Here is a 20,873-nt window from a genome sequence, read left to right on the forward strand (position 1 = left end):
GAGAATAGTAATTTTATTTTTTAATTTTCATGAACCAAATTATTCTTAACTTTTTAATTATTTAACCAACATTATTAATAATTTTTATTATTGCTTTTCTACTGAAAAAAATTAATAAACACTGTCATATATTTTTCGAATACTGACAAATAAGTAGATACTCCTAAATAAGATAATAGAATGATATAATATCTTAAAGAGTGATGTTTGAAAATACAGAAATCATAACTTAAACAAAATGATTGAAAAAATAAAACACAATATTATTTGGATCTTTATAAGAGTGGAAGAAAATAAGACAATCATCTACCCAAAAAAAAAAGAAAAAACATCATGAGTGTTAAATAGTAGATGAGAACTTACAACTATATGTAAGCAGATGAGGAGATGTATTTAATGTGATTTAAATGCAAAAACTGCTTTCCGATAATCGGTTGAATATTAATTATGTCGCAAAAGAAAAAATAAAACATTATTATTTTCAAAAAATAAAAAATTACTAACGTCTAGGGTTAGTGTTAGCGTATTAATATTATGGGGAATGCTAGGGGGACAATGACTTTGTTGAATAATATGAACAACCACCAATCAAATAAAAACACACTACACCTTCAAATTAACCCTCTAAATTTTAATATTAAAATAACCATCCGTACACTAGTAAAATGAACATCCGATATATCTATTGTTTACATTGTTTAATATTTTCATTGTTTACCTATACTTTTCCTAATATTATTAGGTTCATCGTTATTATTCTTATCATTAAAATTATTGTGATAATTATCATTTTTATTATTAGGATTGAGACGGAGAGAAGGAGCGATAGGCACGTGTAGGAGAATACAAAGACACATAGCGGGAGAGGGATAGAGAAAGAGAGCGGGAGACAAATACAGAGAGCAATAAAGATAAAAAAAAGACAGAAATTGTTGATATTATCGTTATTATCATTGTTATGATTGTTATGATTCTTATTATTAGAGATAGATTATGACACAGAAATTGAGCTAGATACAGAGAAGAGAGGAGAGACATGGATAGGCAGAGCAATAGAAAAGGAGAGACGGAGAGAAAGATGGGACAAAAGGAGAGTCCTAAAGATTGTGTGAGGGTTACACAGAGGTAAATAGACAGATCCAGCACCGGCAAGAGAGAGGGATTGACATAGTAGCAAAGAGGGGGAAGAGAGAGAGATTCGGCAAAGGGACAAAGAGAGTTTTGGAGATAGAGATGAGGCTACATAGAGAGGCATAGAGAGATAAGTAGAGCAATACGGGGGAAGCAATTGAGACATGAGCAGAGATGGGAGAGAGAGGGAGTCAGGAAGACTGTGAGAGATATACAAAGAGGGAGAAACATAGAGAGCCAGTAGCAACAAGAGGGAGTTATATATATGGAGAGAGAGAGAGAAAGAGAGAGAGAGAGAGAGAGAGAGAGAGAGAGAGAATCTCTAGTAGAGAACTCATCTCAGTTCCTAATTATGACCCACCTGTCATAAAAAGTAACTTCACATAAGTTTTTGCGTCATGAATAGTAAATAGAAACTCAAAGTATCTCTCTCTTCTCCATTAGGAAAAACTAACTTTAGTCCCTATTATGATGCCACTACATTAAGTACTTAAAATAATTAAGATTATTTTAGTTACTATTTCTTTTACAACAATATTAGTCAAATTTATGAATTCAAAAATAATTTACTATTAAAAAATATAATTATCATAAGGTTTAATTACTCTATTGGTTCCTATAGTTTCGTGAAATTTTCAATTAGGTTTCTATATATATATTGTTTTTAATTGGGTCCCTGCACTAATTTTTTTTCAATTAAGTCCCTTTTAGCAGTAATTGGCTTAATTTTATAGGGACCCAACTAAAAAAAAAATTAGTATAGGAACTTAAATAAAAAGAAAAAAAAGTGTAGAGACCCAATTAAAAAAAAAATTGGTGCAAAAATTCAATTAAAAGGAAAAAAAAAGTATAGGAACCTAATTGAAAATTTCGCAAAACTATAGAGACCAATAGAATATCATAACAACATATATAATATTTTTTTGGACATAAAACAAGTCCATGTTAGGCATTCCCATTAAAATTCATTTAGAGTGAATAATATATGGCCCAAAATAATATTAACATTAAACAATAAATCTACTATAAACACACATTTTTTTCTAAACCCACATCAAAGCCCCTTACAAAAAAATCCTTAATTAATCATATTATCACTCAACGAAAATTTCATAGGACATATTTTTTGCCCAACTTGCAACACAGTACAAAATTTGTCTTTTAATAGATACTTGTCCTCATCTCACTTGTCCTCATCTCACATTGCCAGCAGCTTTCTACAACGTGTAGAAACAACAACCTTTTTTACACCAGAAAATTCACCTTAATTTTAACCTCGGCTCTCTAACTCGAAACCAGAAATACAATTCCTACATGCCAACCTCATCACCATTCTCATCAATTAACTCATCTCTCGTTACATGAATCATACTCTCTGTGGTAGCCCAACAATGGATGCCTAAGCGTGACTAAGGGGTTGATTTGCCATTGACGGGATGACGCGTGGCGAGCGGATTAAGTGAGGATAGATGGCTGTTATGCAGTAATGTGTAATTAGAATGTGAAACGCCGTAAGTGTGGGAAGTTTACTGCGATGGTAAAAGGGGAAATGCAATGCCAATAGGATCCACAAAAAACTGAAAAAGCCATTAATGGAGCAACAACAAAGAATACTGTGACTGTGGAAGAAAATGGTCGCCGACAACATCACCGTTGCGGGCACCATCACGGAGGAGATGATCCTGGAAAACGCGATGGAGGACGGAGAAGGACTGGACGGAGCAGCGACGGAGATGTTGATCGAAGGCACCGAGGGGCGGCGATGACACCTGAATCGTCTTCTCTGACCTTCGAAGAACACATAGGGCGTCTAGAGTAGGATCCTGTTGGGTTGGAGTGTTATCCGGTTCGGGTCGGGTCATTTTTTACCTGGACCCTGTCAATAGAAAAAGGAAAAAGATTTAAAAATTACACCGGCGCTCATTTGTTATCCTTATATTCACCACATACATCATCCAATTAAAATCGTCCATTATCAAGTGCATGCCATACATATCAAAAGCACCACCATGTCTATTTTTTCATCAGCTTCGGTTCCAGCGATGACTTCCACTCAACATGCCCCTTCTAACTCAAAGCGACACACTGCAAATTTTCCTCCTAGCATTTGGCACGATACTTTCCTCAAATATGCTGATTCTGAATCCGTCGTATGTTATTTAATTTTGTATATGCACATATACATACATGTATGATGAGATAAATTGGAGGATAAAAGCAATATAAAAAGTATCCTAATTAACCATCATTTTAAGTAAAAATTTGAGTTATATTTGATCCACATGGACATTTTGATTCATGTAAACTATTGCAGGATGCAGCGAATGAAAACATGACGCAACAAATTGAAATATGTAAAGAGGAAGTGAAGAAGATTTTTCTATCTTCAACCAATATCTCACAAAAATTAAATATTATCGACTCAATGCAACGATTGAGTATATCTTATCATTTTGAACGTGAGATTAATGAAGCATTAGAACAAATTCAAAATATTTTCATCAACAATACACTCAACATAGAAGAAGGTGACTTACACTTTGGATTACTCTTTCGTTTGCTTAGACAAAAACTTAAGACGACTAATATCTAATTGTTAGTAAATATATTAGCGATTATTTTTATTGTCGTTAAAAACGAAATAAACGACCAATAAAAATAATTTTTTTAGTAGTGTAACTTCTATAACTTAAAGATTTAGACTTCAATCTCCTATTGAGTAAAAATTTTTTTTAGCATAAGTCAAGTAAAAAAAAATATGTATCTAAAAATTTATGTAAATTAAAAAAAATAACGAAAATATATTAAAAATATGATCATTTATATATTTTTTATTAATTTAATTTTTTTGAAAAAAGTGATATCATAATACTACTAGCTTCTATTTATATTATACACTACCTATGTTACACAGATATATAATAATGTTTGTGATTAATTTACATAGATATATTCAACAAATTCAAGAACAATAAAGGAAAGTTCAATGAGACCATTACCGAAGATGTTCAGGGATTATGGAACTTATATGAAGCAGCACAATTAAGTGTTCATGGAGAAGATTTATTAGATGAAGCACGTGATTTTACATACACTAACCTCAAGTCCATGATCACCAATAATAAGTTGAGCACATATCTTGCTAAGCAAATTGATCAGAGTTTAATGCTACCTTTTCACAAGGGAGTTGCAAGAATAGAGGCAAGATGTTATATGTCTTTCTATGAAGAGGATCCTTCTCACAACAAAGTTCTTTTAACTTTTGCAAAATTAGATTTTAATGTTTTACAGAAAATGCATCAAAAAGAACTTGGAAATATTACCAGGTACGTATTTAATTAAGTGACTTAACTTTACATATGAGTATATAACCAAGTAGTAGTATTTTTTATCTTTCTCTCTTTTTTTTGGTTATGATAAATACTCCTACATTTGTTATCTATTTGTTTACTAATACTTTTTTAGAAAATGGTGCTTTATGGCGTAATTTTAAAATTTTCTTTAGTTGTTTGTATATAGAGATAATTAAAAAAAAATAAAAAAAAATTGAGAATAAAAATACAAAAACTATAACATAAAATTATAAATAAATTTTATTAATCATGATATCTTAAAATGTATACATAAATAGATGTTATTATGCTAACGTTAAACATGACTAAAAATATTTTAGATAATTCATTTAAGAGAATATATATATGAGATGGAATCATAATAGCAAGAATGTTACTAATAAACATGTACTAAATATGTTTAATGTAAACCCCGGTTAAATTAGTAAATAATTAGTCAATAAATTAGTTTTTAATAAGGAGGATTAGAAATGTGAATATTATATCAAATTAGGATAGAGCTCATCAAAACGAAAATTTTGACACTAATTTTGAGAAAATCGGTCCAAGAATGGACCGAACCGGTTGAACCGGATCCAAATCGGACCATCGGTCCAACCGAACCGACCTATTAAATGAACCCACGCATTGCATCTCCCTCATTTCAGCAACGTGACGCTGAAAGCTTGCGTCCAGGGAGGAGAAGAAAAAGGGGTCCGAACCCTCGTTCTGCTAGCTAGACCAATGCCTAAAAAATAAAAAACCAAAACAAAAATACTAGAAAACTTATGTTAGAGATACCATGCAAATATAGAAGGTGAAAAAAATACCAAAAAAATAAAAATAAAAAGTGAAAAATGGTCTATACCCAATAATATATATATATAGGTGAAAAGTAACTATGGCCTTAATTAAACAGCAGAGTTGATTGTCTTTTATAAAGCTACACCAAGTTTCAATTTTAGTTAAGACTGGAATAATATGGTTTAGAAACCTCATCATGTGAGTGGTGTGAGTAGTGTAATGACAAAAAAAAGGTTTAAAAGGTAATCAATGGAATTGACAAAATAAAAGGTAAAAAATAGATGAAATATAATAATTAAAAAATAAAAATCAGCATGAACCCATTTTCTATCAACCAACATTATGACTTAACATTGAATCATTATTATATTATTAATTACAGGTGGTGGAAAAAATCAGATTTTGCAACTAAAGTTCCTTATGCTAGAGAAAGGGTGGTTGAGGCATACCTTTGGCCATTTTCTATGTCTTCAGAGCCTAAACATAGCACTCATAGAAGGATTGTGGGCAAAATGACTGCATGTATGTGTCTTCTTGATGATACTTATGATGCTTATGGCACAGTGGAAGAACTTGAGCTCTTCACAGAGGCAATCAAAAGGTAAACCAAAAAGGAAAAAAAAGTTATCTTCACTTAATAAAAAAATGACTTAAAAAAATTTCTTATATGCTGAAATTCTAATTTATATTAGCAATCCTCAAACGACAACAAAACTTATTAACTTTCTTATGTTATTTTGATTTTCAGATGGAATATTAATCCGATCAAATCTCTTCCAACATGTTTCAAAGTGGTCTTTAACGCAATTTCAGAAGTTGTGGATGAAATTGAATCAGCACTAGTAGATGCGAAAAAATCAACCCTAGTATTGAAAAATGTTAAACAAGCGGTAGGTTTAAAGCTAGTGCTAATTTTCTATCCATAGTGAAAAAAAAATAATGCTTTAGTAATAACCTCCACTTTAGTTAATTAATCATCATTATAATCGTGGTATATACTTGCAGTTTCTAAATTTGGCAGAAGCATACTTGTTGGAAGCAAAATGGTGCAATGAGGATTATGTTCCAACATATGATGAATACAAGGTTAATGGAGCTATATCTTCTGCATTGCCACTTCACATAGTAGCATTTGTTGGTCTTGGTGAATTTGCAACCAAAGAAGTCTTTGATTGGATTTTTAGCGATCCAACAACAATCATAAAAGCTGTATCACTTGTTGGCAGACTCAAGGATGATCTGGCTTCACATAAGGTTAATTATTTCTCACTAATAATAATATATCATATCCTTTTTTCTATCAAATTTATCATTAAAATTTCTAAATCATTAATTGTTTTACAAGCTATAATTTTGGATTTGGTTAATTTATTTGTAGTTTGAGCGGGAAAGAGATCATGTTGCTTCAGCAGTTGAATGCTGCATGAAACAATATGGAATTTCACAAGAAGAGACAAACAAACTCATTCAAAAGGAAATCAAAGATTTTTGGAAGGATATAAATGAAGTGTGCCTCAATCCAAATAATGATATTCCAAAGGCAGTGCTTGAATGTATTGTTAATTTGGGACGTATATCTGAGTTTACATATGCAAATTTTCAAGACAGATTCACAAACGGAGAGTTTATGAAAGAACGTGTTTCTGAGCTACTTTTAGATCCCATCACTATCTACTAGAGTTTTATAAATTATACACAAAATGCTGCTGAAGATGTATTTGAAATAGGGGTGAGGGCGTGAGGCTATATATATAGTAGTCGTCCTAAATCTTGTATATTGAATAATTATATAATAATTATCTGNNNNTCATGACTTCATGTCACTGAAATTCGAATAAAATGTATTAAATAATTTTTTTAATAATTTTTCACTAAAAAATAAGCTGAATACCATTGAATTTATTGGCAAAATTACAGAAATAATTCACCGATAAATTTATTATCGTCGAATTTAAGTCGACGGTAATATCTTCACCAATAACTATTTACTATCGAATTACTAAATTCGACGGTAATTACTAGCAAATTCTGCAAAGAGTGTGACAAAATAGGAGTTGGTAATTTTGGCGCCAAAATTTGGAGCCTGCGTATCGTTTGATTTTACCCCAGTGAATTTAATGGTAAGTTTAAATAATTTTTAAATTTTTTAAATTTTTTTAACACAATTAGTAGTCAAATCTTAATTAATGACAATCAAATAAAGATTTTAATAAATACAGTCAGTTATATATAAAATGTGAAATATAAAGTGTACGTACAGAATAAAAAATCAAATAAATAAGATATAATCAAATAAAGTAAAAGAAAACCCTAATAAGAACTACATCCTAATAGTTGTTGTTGTTGTTGTCGTTGTCATTCCGCTGGTCTTGCTGAGGCGGCGGTCTAGCGGTGATGTCGGCACCCCTTCAACAGTGCCACTGCCACCAGTGCGTATTTGTTCCTAGTATATTATCATCTGTTGCTCCATCCACTGAATCCGCTACAGCTATTGGCTAATATAAACTCCAGCCTAAAGGAATCTTGTCTAACATACGTGCGGGGATCTCGTTATACCTCTCTTCAGCCTGCTGTAGTTGCTGACCTTATTGGTGAAGGTTCTGGGTGAGATTCTACACATGCTCCCTCAAATCGATGTTGTTATCCTTGGGATCGGCAGGGCTGGTGATAGAGGCGGACGAATTCCTCAATGTGAAAGTGTAGAGGTTGCTGGCAAAGAACGACCCCAACCCATAGAAGCGATTCTTGTACGACTTAGATACGGTCTTGCGCCAAACCATATCAGAATCGACAACTGAGGCAGAGGATTTGTTGCTGTTCTGGACAATAATAGTTCTGTTCATGAGCGACCTTGTGCAAACTTAATTTGCTCCTAGCATTTGGCAGGATACTTTCCTTCACTATGCTGATTCACAATCAATTTGGAGTGAATTATGAATTTATGATCCATTGACATTTGACACCTCCGCCATCACCATATCATTTGCTATAACCTCCTCTTTTCATTCTTCCTCCTATTCTGCCTCTATTTCCTCCAAGACTACCTCTTAAATTTCCCCAGAAGCCACTTCGATGACTATATTGAGCCACATATATCTGAACAAATTGATCTGGTTTCCAAATCTTTCTAGCATGCTTTCACGAGCAAGAAGCAATGCCTCTAATTCTGCAACTGTTATACTCATTGGTCTTGACAGCACAACAATAATCAAAGATCCATATTCTATAATTAATCCATGAAAAATTGTATTAACATGATCATCTTCACTAACTTGTTCTCATACCGAGATTAACAAATCAATTGTCTTGACATGATAGGGGAAAAATTTGCCTCTAACCTCTTCCAAATCGGAAAAGTGAAAAGGCATACAACCATTCTTGTGGTGGAAGGATTTGTCGTCAAGGCCAACAACCATGATTTGAATAAAGCATCTTGTTTTTTTTTTTTTTTGAAGTAAAAAGCACTCAACACCATAGGGGGAGCAAAAAGAGTACCAGGAAACAAAAAGTGACAACTCAAAGTATAAACCATCATCTAACAATCAAAGTGCAAATCAACCCAGAGTCATCTTCGGCATTGCCATCAACAACCAAATGGTGCACCACCAATCCACTCATCGGCGAGCATAAAGGACCTGTTTATAATTTCTACTACACTTGAGCCTTGATTATTGAAGACTTTATCATTCCTTTCTAGCCAAATTGTCCAGATAACAACAAAGAAGCCAATCAACCACCTCTTCCTCTCATTCTTTCTTACTGAGGCATTCGTCCAAGTCTCAAAGCGTTGCTTTAGTGTACCAAGCATGGTCCATATCCTTCCAAGAGCGAACAGCCAAGCACACCACACCTGCCAAATAAGCTCACAACCAACAAACAAATGAAAAGTAGACTCCACAAATTTCAGCATAGGACACACATATTATCATTCTAGTCAATGACACCTAATCTACATAGTCTTTCCTTAGTATTCACCCTCTCAACCAAAACAAACCAAGAAAACAACTCGATCCTTGGTGGGACGAAACCCCTCCAAATAACACTAGTGAAGCTATAGCTTATTATTTCCTCCGGAAGAACTGCTTCCCGCAACACCTACACAAAGGAGCTAGTGGAATAAATACTAGTTCTATCATATTTCTAGACCACCCTGTCCTCTTTCTCAGGTGTTAGATTAACTGACTCTAAGATCTCATAAAGTTGGTTTAAATGTTCTAGCTCCCATTGAAATAACTCCCTCCTCCATTAGAAACTCCATATCCACTCTAGCCCATCCCAAAACCCACAGTCCTCTATAACAGATCCTTTAAGGTTTGAGACCAAGAAAGTCTTGGAAACATATCTTTCAAGACATCACTAGTTAACCAGACATCCTCTCAAAACCAAATTGTTCTACCATTCCCTATATCCATTGACAAGCCTCTGACCATCTTCTCTCTGATTTGTGACACTTTGATTTGTAGCTGACAAATATCCTTCCAAGGACCCCTCTTGTAGGAATAGGCTGACCACACAGCATCTCAGAAGGATTCATGCTATTACAGGAGCATACAACTTTCTTCCATAAGGGAGAATCCTCTTTCTAAAACCTCCACCACTACTTAAATAATAGAGTTGTATTCCAAATCACCGCATCACTAACTCCAAATCCACCTGCCTTTTTTGGAGCCATCACTACTTTCCATCTCACTAGTGGCATCCCGATCCTCCCATCCTCTTTACTCCACAAGAATCATCGTTGTAGAGAGATCAACCTCTCCGCTACTGCCTTTGGCATCTTGTACAAGTTAAGATGGTATATAGACAAGCTATTTAGAATATATTTAATGAGACCCAACTTATCCGCTTTATTGAGGGACTTTGCTTTCCACAGACTCAGCCTTTCTTCCACCTTATCAATAACTAGTTTCCATGTCTTAACCAGCATCGGATTCGCTCCTAGAGAAATGCCAAGATATCAGACTGGTAAAGAGGCCTCCTTACATCCCAGCAAATGACACATCTTACGCACCCAACGCTGTTCACAATTAACCGGAATAAAACTAGACTTCTCAAAATTAATACTCAACTCAGACATCATCTCAAAATAGTGCAATAAACACTTGTATTTCCTGATAGTCTCTTCCTCTGTAGGACAGAAAAGTATAGTATCATCCACAAACTACAAGTGCGACAACTCAATGTTATCCCGTCCAACCAATAACGGAGAGATGCACCCATTCCTCACCACCTCCCTGATCATTCTATGTAGAACATCAACAACTAGCACAAACAGAAAGGGAGACAATGGATCTCCTTGTTGGAGGCCCCTTTCCATTTTGAAGGGCTTAGAGGGAGAACCATTTATAAGAACCGACATAGATGCAGAGCATACACACTCTTTGATCCACCCCCTCCACCTATGGCCAAAACCCATCTTCTGTAAAACTAAATCCACAAAACTCTATTTGACCCTATCATAAGCCTTTTGAAAATCCAGTTATATTATCATTGAGCTTCTTTTCCTTGACTTTAGCCATTGCACAATTTCACAGGCAATCAAAGCCCCATCATGTATTTTCCTACCCTGCACAAAAGCACTCTGCGTCTCTCCTACTAAACCTGGCATAACATTCCGCATCCTCCGAACCAATACCTTAGAAATGACCTTATACATATAACCCACCATACTAATCTACCAAAGGTCTTTGGTTTCTGTCGCTCCAATAAATTTCGGCGCCAACGCCACCCAAGTGACATTCGAATCACTAAGTAGCACAGCTGACTGGAAGAAAGCCATCACTACTTCAATGAATTCCCTCCCAACTTCTGCCCAACACTTCTTAATGAAATTCATGTTATACCCATCACTTTCTGGTGCTTTTGTTGACTCACAATCCCACAATGCATTTTTTATTTCCTCAACTGTTGGCATCAACTCCAGTTCTGTTGCTTCTTCCTCTATTATCTGCCTTACTAGCCCATCCCGAAACCCTATATTAGGTGAAGTCTCCTGATGGTACAAGTCTTTATAGAAATATCTCTTATGGCAACCTTAATCCGGGATTGATTTTCATGAATCCTCAAGGCATCAATCCGATTGTTCCTCCTCCGTGCCGAGGCTATATTGTGGAAATATCGAGTATTTTTGTCAATCTCCTTAGCATGCCTGGATCGTGACATCTACTTCCAATGTATCTCCTTCCTGATATACCATTTTTTACAAGAGCTTGCAAGCGCCTTTCTTCTTGCTTCCAATGTTTCATCATACACTCCGTTGCTCACCATATCGTCTACTTTATTGAACTCCTCCTCAAACTTATTAATCATCAAGTCCAGATCTCCAAAATTCTCTCTATACCATCTGTCCAACGGAACCGTCAAAGCCTTTAACTTGTCCAAGAATTGAACCTCACCTAAGCTCCTCCACTCCTCCTTTACCATCCTCAAGAACCCATCATGAGTAAACCATGAATCTAGACTCCGAAAAGGTCTCAAATCCCCCTCCCTACCTTGTGACATCCATAATCATTGGACAATGGTCTGACAATCCTCTTGGTCCTCCTCGTAGCCTTGTTTCAAAAAATTTTTCTAACCACTCCAAACTAACCAGAACTCTATCTATGCGACTACATGACTGACCTTTGAACCATGTGAATATACAATCTGTTAATACTAGGTCCACTAACTCTTGTTATTTTCACTTCGAATATTCAGGATTCACAATGCCACTTAGTTTAACCGTTATAGTTATGTGTTTTACAAGATCATGTCCTTCAATGGTGGATTTATTTATCCTTCCATTGTAAAAAGTTGTCTCCATCTAACTTCATTGAGATTGAATTTTCTGTAAAGCTTGAGCTGCGAAGACCATGTTTTCGGACAAGATTATGAAAACTAAACCAATGAAATTAAAGGTTTAGTTAAAATTTATGTAAGGTTGAATCAAATATAATAATGACTACACTACATTCCTTTACTGATTATTCTCATATACACTACCCTGGCACAACGTAATTATTTCCCTTAGCTTGTTGAATTGGTGACTTGGGGTACCTATTTTATCTGTAATTGATGAGAAAAAAAAAAAGAGTTGGAACTATAACTGTATAACAAACACGTGATGAGGTAGGTATTCATCATAAATATTCGGGAACCAAGATTCATATGAATGTTAAAATTTTGAATGAGATATAACTGATTGAAAATTGCAGAGTTATTGATGATGAGATTAATTCAGGAAAGGAAACTAATTTATGATAATCATGTTAAAAATTACAAAAATGCGTATTTATATTTTAACATGTATTTTATATTGATGACTTGTTTTGGTGGCTAATTTTAGTGTACACGTATCATAGTCGTAAAAATTAATCATCAACTCAGTTATTCGTATAGAGTAAATATTAAAAGAGGAGTGCTAGGAGACTAGCAGATTTTGTGATTTATAGTCATCAATTAGTCATCATTAGTTTTTTAATGGTGTGAGATTATATAATAGTGTGAAATTACTCATTTTTTTTTGCTGGTTAAGTGCTTGTTTGGGTGTCATTATCTTGGTAAAAAAAAGATCTTTTTTCAATGTAAAAGATCTTTTTTTTTTTATTTTTTAGTGTGTTTAATAAATTTCTAGTAGTAAAAGTAAAAGTGCTAGAAAAGTAAAAAAAAAAAACATCTTTTTTAAGAAGTTGTAATTTGCATCTTTTTTTAAAAATTTTTTTTAAAAAGATATTTTTTATGTAATAAATAAACAGGCCTGCTACACATCTATATAACCATATAACCAAATTGGCCCAAGATCAAATTGATTCAGCTGCATTAAATGGAGAGTGAGAAACACGCGCCAGACACAAAAAACCTCTCGTTTTTCATTCGCGCTTCATTATGAAAGAACGTTACATCTTCAACACGAAACCAATACACCAAAACACTCATTCTCTTCGAATCTCTCTGAACATTACTCAAACTTCAATCACATTCTTTGCGGAAACTACTACTGCAAAGGAATCGGAAGAAGATTTTGCAAGCAACAACCAGAAACAAACAAAAACAGCAACAAAGACTACAAAATGTATGAGAAAACTACTGTTCATTTAAAATCTTGCAATGTCGCATTTCGCCTAGTTTCATTTTAGTTTTACTGGTTTGATTTGCTTCGTTTAGTAGATTGAACTATTGTGAATGATTTTTACAGTATAACTAGGGCTTTAAGATATATGTGCTTGTTCTTATTGGTGTGAATAGTTTAACTAGAGCTCTGTTATTATCTTCAGTACTTCTTTTGCATTGAAGAACACTATTCTTGTTGATTGAAAATTTTGATAATGATTTATATACTAACCACATGAACGTTTTTCGGTTCGGTGGCCTTTGGATTTTGGTTTTGTGCATGAAGGATTTTCGATTCGGTGGGTTGTGACATATTAATTAACTTGATTAAGATATACATACTTGTGGTTGTTGATGTATTGAATGAGTTTTGTTTAGGACAATCGACATTAGAGACAACTCTTTCACTTTGATAAGCCATACTACTGTAAAATTGTCTCATTATATTTTATTAAGATATATGTGGTTGTTCTTATTTGTGTGAATAGTTATATACATTTTTTAGTTCGGTACCCTTTGTGATTTTGGTTCTGTGAGTGAACGATTTTCAGTTCGATGGGTTGTGGCATTTTAATTGACTTGTTTAACATACACATGCTTGTGGTTGTTGATGTATTGAATGAGTTTTGTTTAGGACAATTCACATTAGAGACAACTCTTTCACTTTGATAAGCCATACTACTGTAATAGTATTCTTGTTGATTGAAAGTTGATCATCATTTATTAACCACATGAACATTTTTCGGTTCGGTAGCCTTTGTAATTTTGGTTCTGTGAGTGAACGATTTTTGGTTAGGTGGGTTGTGGCATTTTAATTGACTTATTTAACATATATATGCTTGTGCTTGTTGATATATTGAAGTATTGACACAAATTTTTTATTACAGCAAAACACAACAAGAAAATGGCAACAATGAAGGAGAAGGCACATTATAACGTAAGTAGATTAAATATATTTATCCACTTTCATTCGAATAATATCTATTTTGTATTATAAATATATCATCACATTTTGTTTAAAAACTTGCAGAAAACTCACTATTGCAGATGCCAAACAAAGGCAATAGCAACAATGTACAGGAAAATGAGTCAAGAAAAGAAAGATATTATGAAAGAAATGGGATTTGGTGCCCTGGCACATGTGCCAGAAATGAACGTCTCTAATACACTGTTGATAGAATTGCTTGATCGGTTTGATGAAGAGAGAGGATGCCTGAAAACTCTACATGGGAGAATATACATAACTCCTCGGAAAGTAGCATCTGCCCTCAGCATAACCAACGGAGGTAATACATTTTCCACTTACTGCTTATTTTTAATTCATTGGTGTTCGAAAAATTAAACTGGCCATTTTTGTCTGATTTTTGCTATTAAAATATTGTAGGGAATCTTTTTCTTGAAAAGGTTGATTACAACAAGTTGAATCCAGCAGACAAGGAATGTGCTGGATATGAGTGTAGAAGGGGAGGAGAACCGGAAAAAATTCAAGAGGACTTTTGTTGTCTTTATACAAAAGTGCTTCTTGCTCCCCACAACGGTAAGTGTGGCCTCCTCAATCCATAAGCCACCGATCTTTCATGTGGATAACATTAGGGAATGGGATTGGCAAAGCATGTTCTCAACTTCTTAATGAAAGGAGTTGAAAACAAGAGAAAGGGGAAGAAATAGTCTATTGATGGCTGTATTTTTGTATTAATGTTAATATACTTCCATGAAACGAAGTTCCCCCGCCTGTTTGCACCTGATGCTTCCCCTGCATCATGGGTGACCCATTGGACAAGGAAAATGATCATTGAATGGATTTCATCTGAAACAACACAACCATTGGTAAATGCTCTACTAAATTTTCCAAAAAATTTGCTTTAAAATGCTTTTAAAATACTCTACTAACTAAATAAACTTCTGTTTTAGGTTATAATTAATTTATTTGTCCTACTTGTAATTGTTAGTTTGTTCATTTGAATGTTTCTACATTAAGAAACATTTTTCTTGATGAATAAATAGTTGTCATGTACTATTCACCATATGAATATTTTTCGGTTCGGTAGGATTTCTTCATTCGGTTCACCGGATTGTTAATTTGTTATTTGATGATTAAATAATTGAGACCTTGTTTCTATTTTAAGGACTTCTGTACAGAAAGCAAAAAAAGAAAGAAAAAACAAAAATAAGTAACTTGGACAAAAAAGAAAAAGGAAAGAAAATAAAAAAGAAAATTGTTGAGATGGATTCTTCTTCAGAAGAGGAAAGGCTTTCCGAATCTAAATCCGAAAGCCAATAAGTTTAATTTTTATATCAATTTCATTTAATTTGTATTTGCTTTAATTTGTTCTTATGCGCTTGTTCTTATGTATTGCAGAGAAGAAGAAATAAAAAAAACACAACAAAGAAAAGAAAACAACCACTGAAGGTGGTTAAAAAACAAACCAAAAAAATAAAGCATGTGCCTATAGATTCAGAGAGCACAAGTGAATCTGAAAACGAGTAAGTATTGCATAATTTTTGTGAGACATTTTGTTGATTGCATATATATTTATTTTCGGTTCGGTGGGCTTCTAAGTTTCGGTTTAGCACTTTAATTTATTTTGGTTCGGTGGTATCTGTGAGTTTGGTTGACTTCATTGTTAGTGTCATGTCTTCGGTATAAATTCAATGTGTTTATCTGTTTTACAGAGAAAATGAAATTGAGAAAACACCCGTAATAAAAAGAAAATAACCAGAAAGGGTGGCAAAAACACCAACCCAATCTGACAAGGATTAAGTTTCTCGAATCATATTTTCTTTTATTGATAATACTTACATTTTAGGTTCCTTGATTCTTATTTTATGAACTTTCAGAACTGAACAAGCAAAAGACAATGCTGCCGAAAAAAGAAAACGAGCATTGGTGATGATAAGAGAAAAAAGATCAAAGAAAAGAAATGATGGAGCTCAGTCAACAAACATTGCTCCGGATCAGTTTGACTCTCTACAGACACAAAATGAATTCTCTCAGACGTAAGATTCAGTTTATTATCCCGAATTCTTTTTCTTACTTTGCTTACTTTTGCTACAAACTTTTCTAATTCCTCTAAATTCAATTACTAATATTTATTTATCTTGCTTAGAGTGCCGACTGTAAATGTGGATAGTGAGCAACTATTACAGTGGTTGCCCAAAAACAAATTTAATGTGTTTCTAGACCTCTGCTTTTAATCTTGGTTTCTAATTTTAATTTGTTATCTTTTTTTAGGATAAATACCTCGGAAAGCACGGTCAAATATTTTAGAAAAAAAAAAATCTTCCCAAGAAAGACTCTTAAAACTCCACCAGTGTAAGTTAAAAATATTTATATTACTCTTTTAGATTTAGGTAATAATTTTTGTTTAATTAATCACAAGAAAATTGTGTTTAAATGTCACTAGAACTACACCTGATTCTGACATACAAATCGTTGAGTTTCAACAACAAACTCGTTCTCAACCTTTGGAAGTGTGAGTTTTTCAATGTGTAAATTCCTATTTTTCAAAATAAATTCTAATTATTCAATATTAACTTTATCCTTGTTTACATTCCTTAGACCTCCTCTTGCATTGTCTCTACCAAGTTCAGTTCAGGAAGAGTTGATGAAGGATGACTTCATCTATGTCCCTCCACAAGAGGAAACACAACAAACTTCTAATAATGAGTAAGTTAATAAATATTTATTCACCACATGAATCTTGTTTAATGTTTACTACTTATACATGGTTTAATTACAGTTCAGTTGAAACCAGAAATGAATTCAATGTGTTCTTGTCTTTGGACTCTCTTCTGCATATTACAGCTGCCCTCAAGAAGCTGAAAAACAGGGTGTTACAGTGTCTCTTACGAGTTCTATAATTGAAGACTTATTCAAAGATGACTATGTGTATGAAGTTTCTAATGAAGAGTAAGTTTCACATAAAAATTCTTTTTTATTAATTTTAATGGGTGTTATTAAACTATTTTCTATTTAATGCAACAGCCCTGCAAAAGAACAACAGCAACAAGCCCAAGAACCACCGGTGCAACAGCAATCAGAACAAGAAGCACCTGTTAATGTGTAAGCATTAAATTCTTTAATATCACTTTTATTTAATATAATTTTGGTTCACTGTAAGTTTGGGTTTAGGTTCACTATAAGTTTGGATTTCGGTTCACTATAATGATTAATGTAATTTCTGTTAAATATCATTGTTAAATATGATAATAGTTTGGATAATTATAGGAATGTTTACTGTTTAATGAAGCATACCTCTGGAACAGCAACAACAGCCCTGCGAAGAACCAACAGCGCAACAATCCAAACAAGAAGCACCTGTTGATGTGTAATTTTTACTACTTATATAAATATCGATAATGTTTACTGCTTATACATGGTTTAATTATGGTTCGGTTGAAATCAGAAATAAATTCAATGTGTTGTTATCTTTGGACTCTCTTCTGTTTCTTATAGCTGCCCTCCAGAACCCAAAAAGCAGGGTATTACAGGGTATCTTACAAGCTCTGTTATTGAAGAGTTTTTCAAGGATGCCGATGTCTATCAAGTTTCTGATGAAGGACAATCGCAAGAACCTGCAGTGGCATGGCAATCAGAAAAAGAAACTCTAATCTTGTCATCATTTGACAGGTATGTTACTTGCTTTTTTTTAATATCATTTTTGTTTAATATGATTTTGGTTCACTGTAAGTTTGGATTTGGGTTCACTATTTGTTTGGATTTTGGTTCACTATTTGTTTGGATTTCGGTTCACTATAGTGATTAAATATCATTTTTGTTTAATATCATTATTAAATATCTATCATCTTGCAATGCTGCTCAACCTAGGGAAAGGGAAGATGAAAGGCCTTCCTTTAGCCTTGGGATAAGTCCACTAGCATCTCAACCAACTCAGCCCTCTCAAGAGAGTGTTTCAGAGCTTAAAATCCTGGTAGAGGCAGTGGTAGATGCTGGAGTGACAGCAGCATTAAAATTTGCTGAAGGAACATCTTCAGAAAAAATCTTACCAGCGGCTCAAGTTTACAAAACCTGCAGAAAAAGACAAAAATCACGAACGAGCTTATTGAAAAGTATTATCATTAGATGACACATGTGAAAAAGACAAAGGACAGTAGCAACGAATATGAACCAATATTTGTCTTGAAACATGAGGCACTCTACGAGAGATTAAAAGAATATTTCATGTCTCTAATCCCAAAGAACAAGTGCATGCCGTGGTAAATCCTTTTCCAATTGCATTAACATTAATGATTTTTTTAAACACTCTTATATAGTATATCTCATAAATTTTCATCCTGTAGGTGGTTAGTATACACAGCATGATTCTCAACGAAATAAAAACTAAGCGGTATCAGGAACAAATATACATTGTGCCGATGGATGTTGTGGTAAGCTAAATTTCCTTTTCACTGCTGATTACTTTTCGATTCGGTCAGAATGTTAATATTGGTTCACCTGATTCTTATGTTCTGTTGAGTTCTTTTGCATTAAGAAAATTTTCCTCTTGACGATTGAATGTTTTTCACGTTTTATTCAGTATATGATTTGTGTTCGGTTCGGTGGAAATGTGATTTATCTGATGTTCATTTTGCAGAATTTTATGTTGGAAACACATGGCGTGAAGTACACTGATATGATGACAAACAAAGCCTACAAGTTTGATATTGAGCAGTATGCCCATCACTACCAGTTTCTTGACAAAAGGAAACTTGCATCGCATCCATTTGTAAGTTGTAATATCTAAAAATTCTTTGATAATTCTCTTGTTTGCTATTGTTTCGACTGAAATATTCTATAATTTTCCGAAACTTCAGCTATTTGTCCCAATTTGCAATGGAAGGCATTGGTGGTTATGGATTACTGATGTAAACAAAAAGAAATTCTATGTCCTTGACCCTATCAACAAGAAGCCAGAAGATATACCTGATTCGAGAAAGGAACTGAACAAATTTGTTGTAAGTTATTTTCTTGTAAATTATTCAAATTATTTTGTACATGAGAGGAGTTTGGTTGGCTGTTGTTGGTTCTGTTTATTAACTTTTATTTTCTCTTTCAGGATTTAATAATTTCCCATATGAGGGTGTACGCTGGGGTGAAACCTTTAATGGAGGATGGACTGGGAGAGGAAGCAGAGTATATTCAATTGAATGGTCAATGTACAAAGTAAGAATCTTTCTCTTCTATAGTGCTATTTTTAATGTGTTTTATTTTTTATACTATTGATCGTATTATATTCAATTCTTGCTTAGCTATGATTGTGGAATATTCGTGATGAAATGGCTCGAAACAATAAATCCACAAAAAATAAAAAGCGGGAAGAGATATAAATATAAAGCTTGGACACAAGTAAGTACTTTCTAAATTGATAAACTTCTTTCTTTTCTTATTTCATTCAGTTAAGTTGATATTGTAACTAGAGCTTTGAAGTTGGTTGTTACTCTGTTCAATAGTTCTTTTCCATGCAGAAATACTATTCTTGTTGATTGAAATTTGATCACTATTTATTCACCACATAAACAATTTTCGGTTCGGTGGCTCTTATAATTTTGATTCACCAAGTGAATATTTTTCGGTTCGGTGGCCTCCTTTTAATTTGTTCAGGGTTTAGGGTTATTGTGATTGCATTTTTACAGTATGATTAGGGCTTTGAATGAAATTTGTTGTTATTTCATTTGGGTTCATTTCTTATGTAACTAATTCATTTCAATTGAAATGCAGAAAGACATTGATGACTTTAGATACCAATATGGTCCAAATCTTCTGTTGCATGAAATGAACAAAATCAGAGACCAAGTGATTTCAGAATCTGAAGCAATAAGACTCACCAAGCCATCTGCTTTCCTCTCCAGCCCTTATTGTAAATACACATCTGGGGATTTAGATAGCAAATAGCATATACAAGTTGTAATTAACAATATTTTGTTTAACTTGTTTAAAAAGCAAAAAATGCATACTTCAAATGTATATATGTCAATGTATGTATCAAACAATGCATATAGTAGTTGTATATATTTTTGTTTAACTTGTTAAAAAAGCAAACAATGCTTCTTTCAAATGTATATATGTCAATGTTAATGTATATATCTATTATTAATATCAATGTATATATCAAATGTTAATAGTTATATATCTGTTGGAACTGTCTGGTTGCTGTTTTATTTCAGGTTCTCAGTGATTGCAATCACTGTATTTACCAATACATTACGAACTCCAAAAGAACACAGTGAACCGAAATTAAAACACTGGGCGAACTGAAAGGTAGAAACACACTGAACCCCTAAACTCTGAACCCTAAACCCTAAACCCTAAACACTAAAACCAGAACCCTGAACACTGAACCCTGAACCCATAAACCCTAAATCCCTAAAACCCTAAAACCTAAACCCTAAACCCTGAACAAGAACCCTAAACTCTGAACCTGAACCCTGAACACTGAACTCTGAACCCTGAATTCTAAACCCTAAACCCTAAACCCTGAACCTTACCGTAAACCCTAAATCCCTAAAACCTTGAACCCT

At 33.6% G+C, this 20,873-nt stretch overlaps 1 protein-coding gene across 1 annotated transcript; it reads left to right on the plus strand.

The window, feature by feature from the left end:
- On the plus strand, positions 2,450-7,036 carry LOC107610595 (probable terpene synthase 2). Its single transcript, XM_021108975.1, has 7 exons — positions 2,450-3,281; positions 3,446-3,718; positions 4,075-4,457; positions 5,650-5,868; positions 6,016-6,157; positions 6,273-6,521; positions 6,646-7,036. Exons 1-7 carry the CDS (start codon positions 3,141-3,143, stop codon positions 6,943-6,945), a joined length of 1,707 nt encoding a protein of 568 aa, XP_020964634.1. The 5' UTR covers positions 2,450-3,140; the 3' UTR covers positions 6,946-7,036.

This window comes from Arachis ipaensis, chromosome B08 (assembly GCF_000816755.2).
Source record: "Arachis ipaensis cultivar K30076 chromosome B08, Araip1.1, whole genome shotgun sequence".
Lineage (NCBI taxonomy): Eukaryota > Viridiplantae > Streptophyta > Magnoliopsida > Fabales > Fabaceae > Arachis > Arachis ipaensis.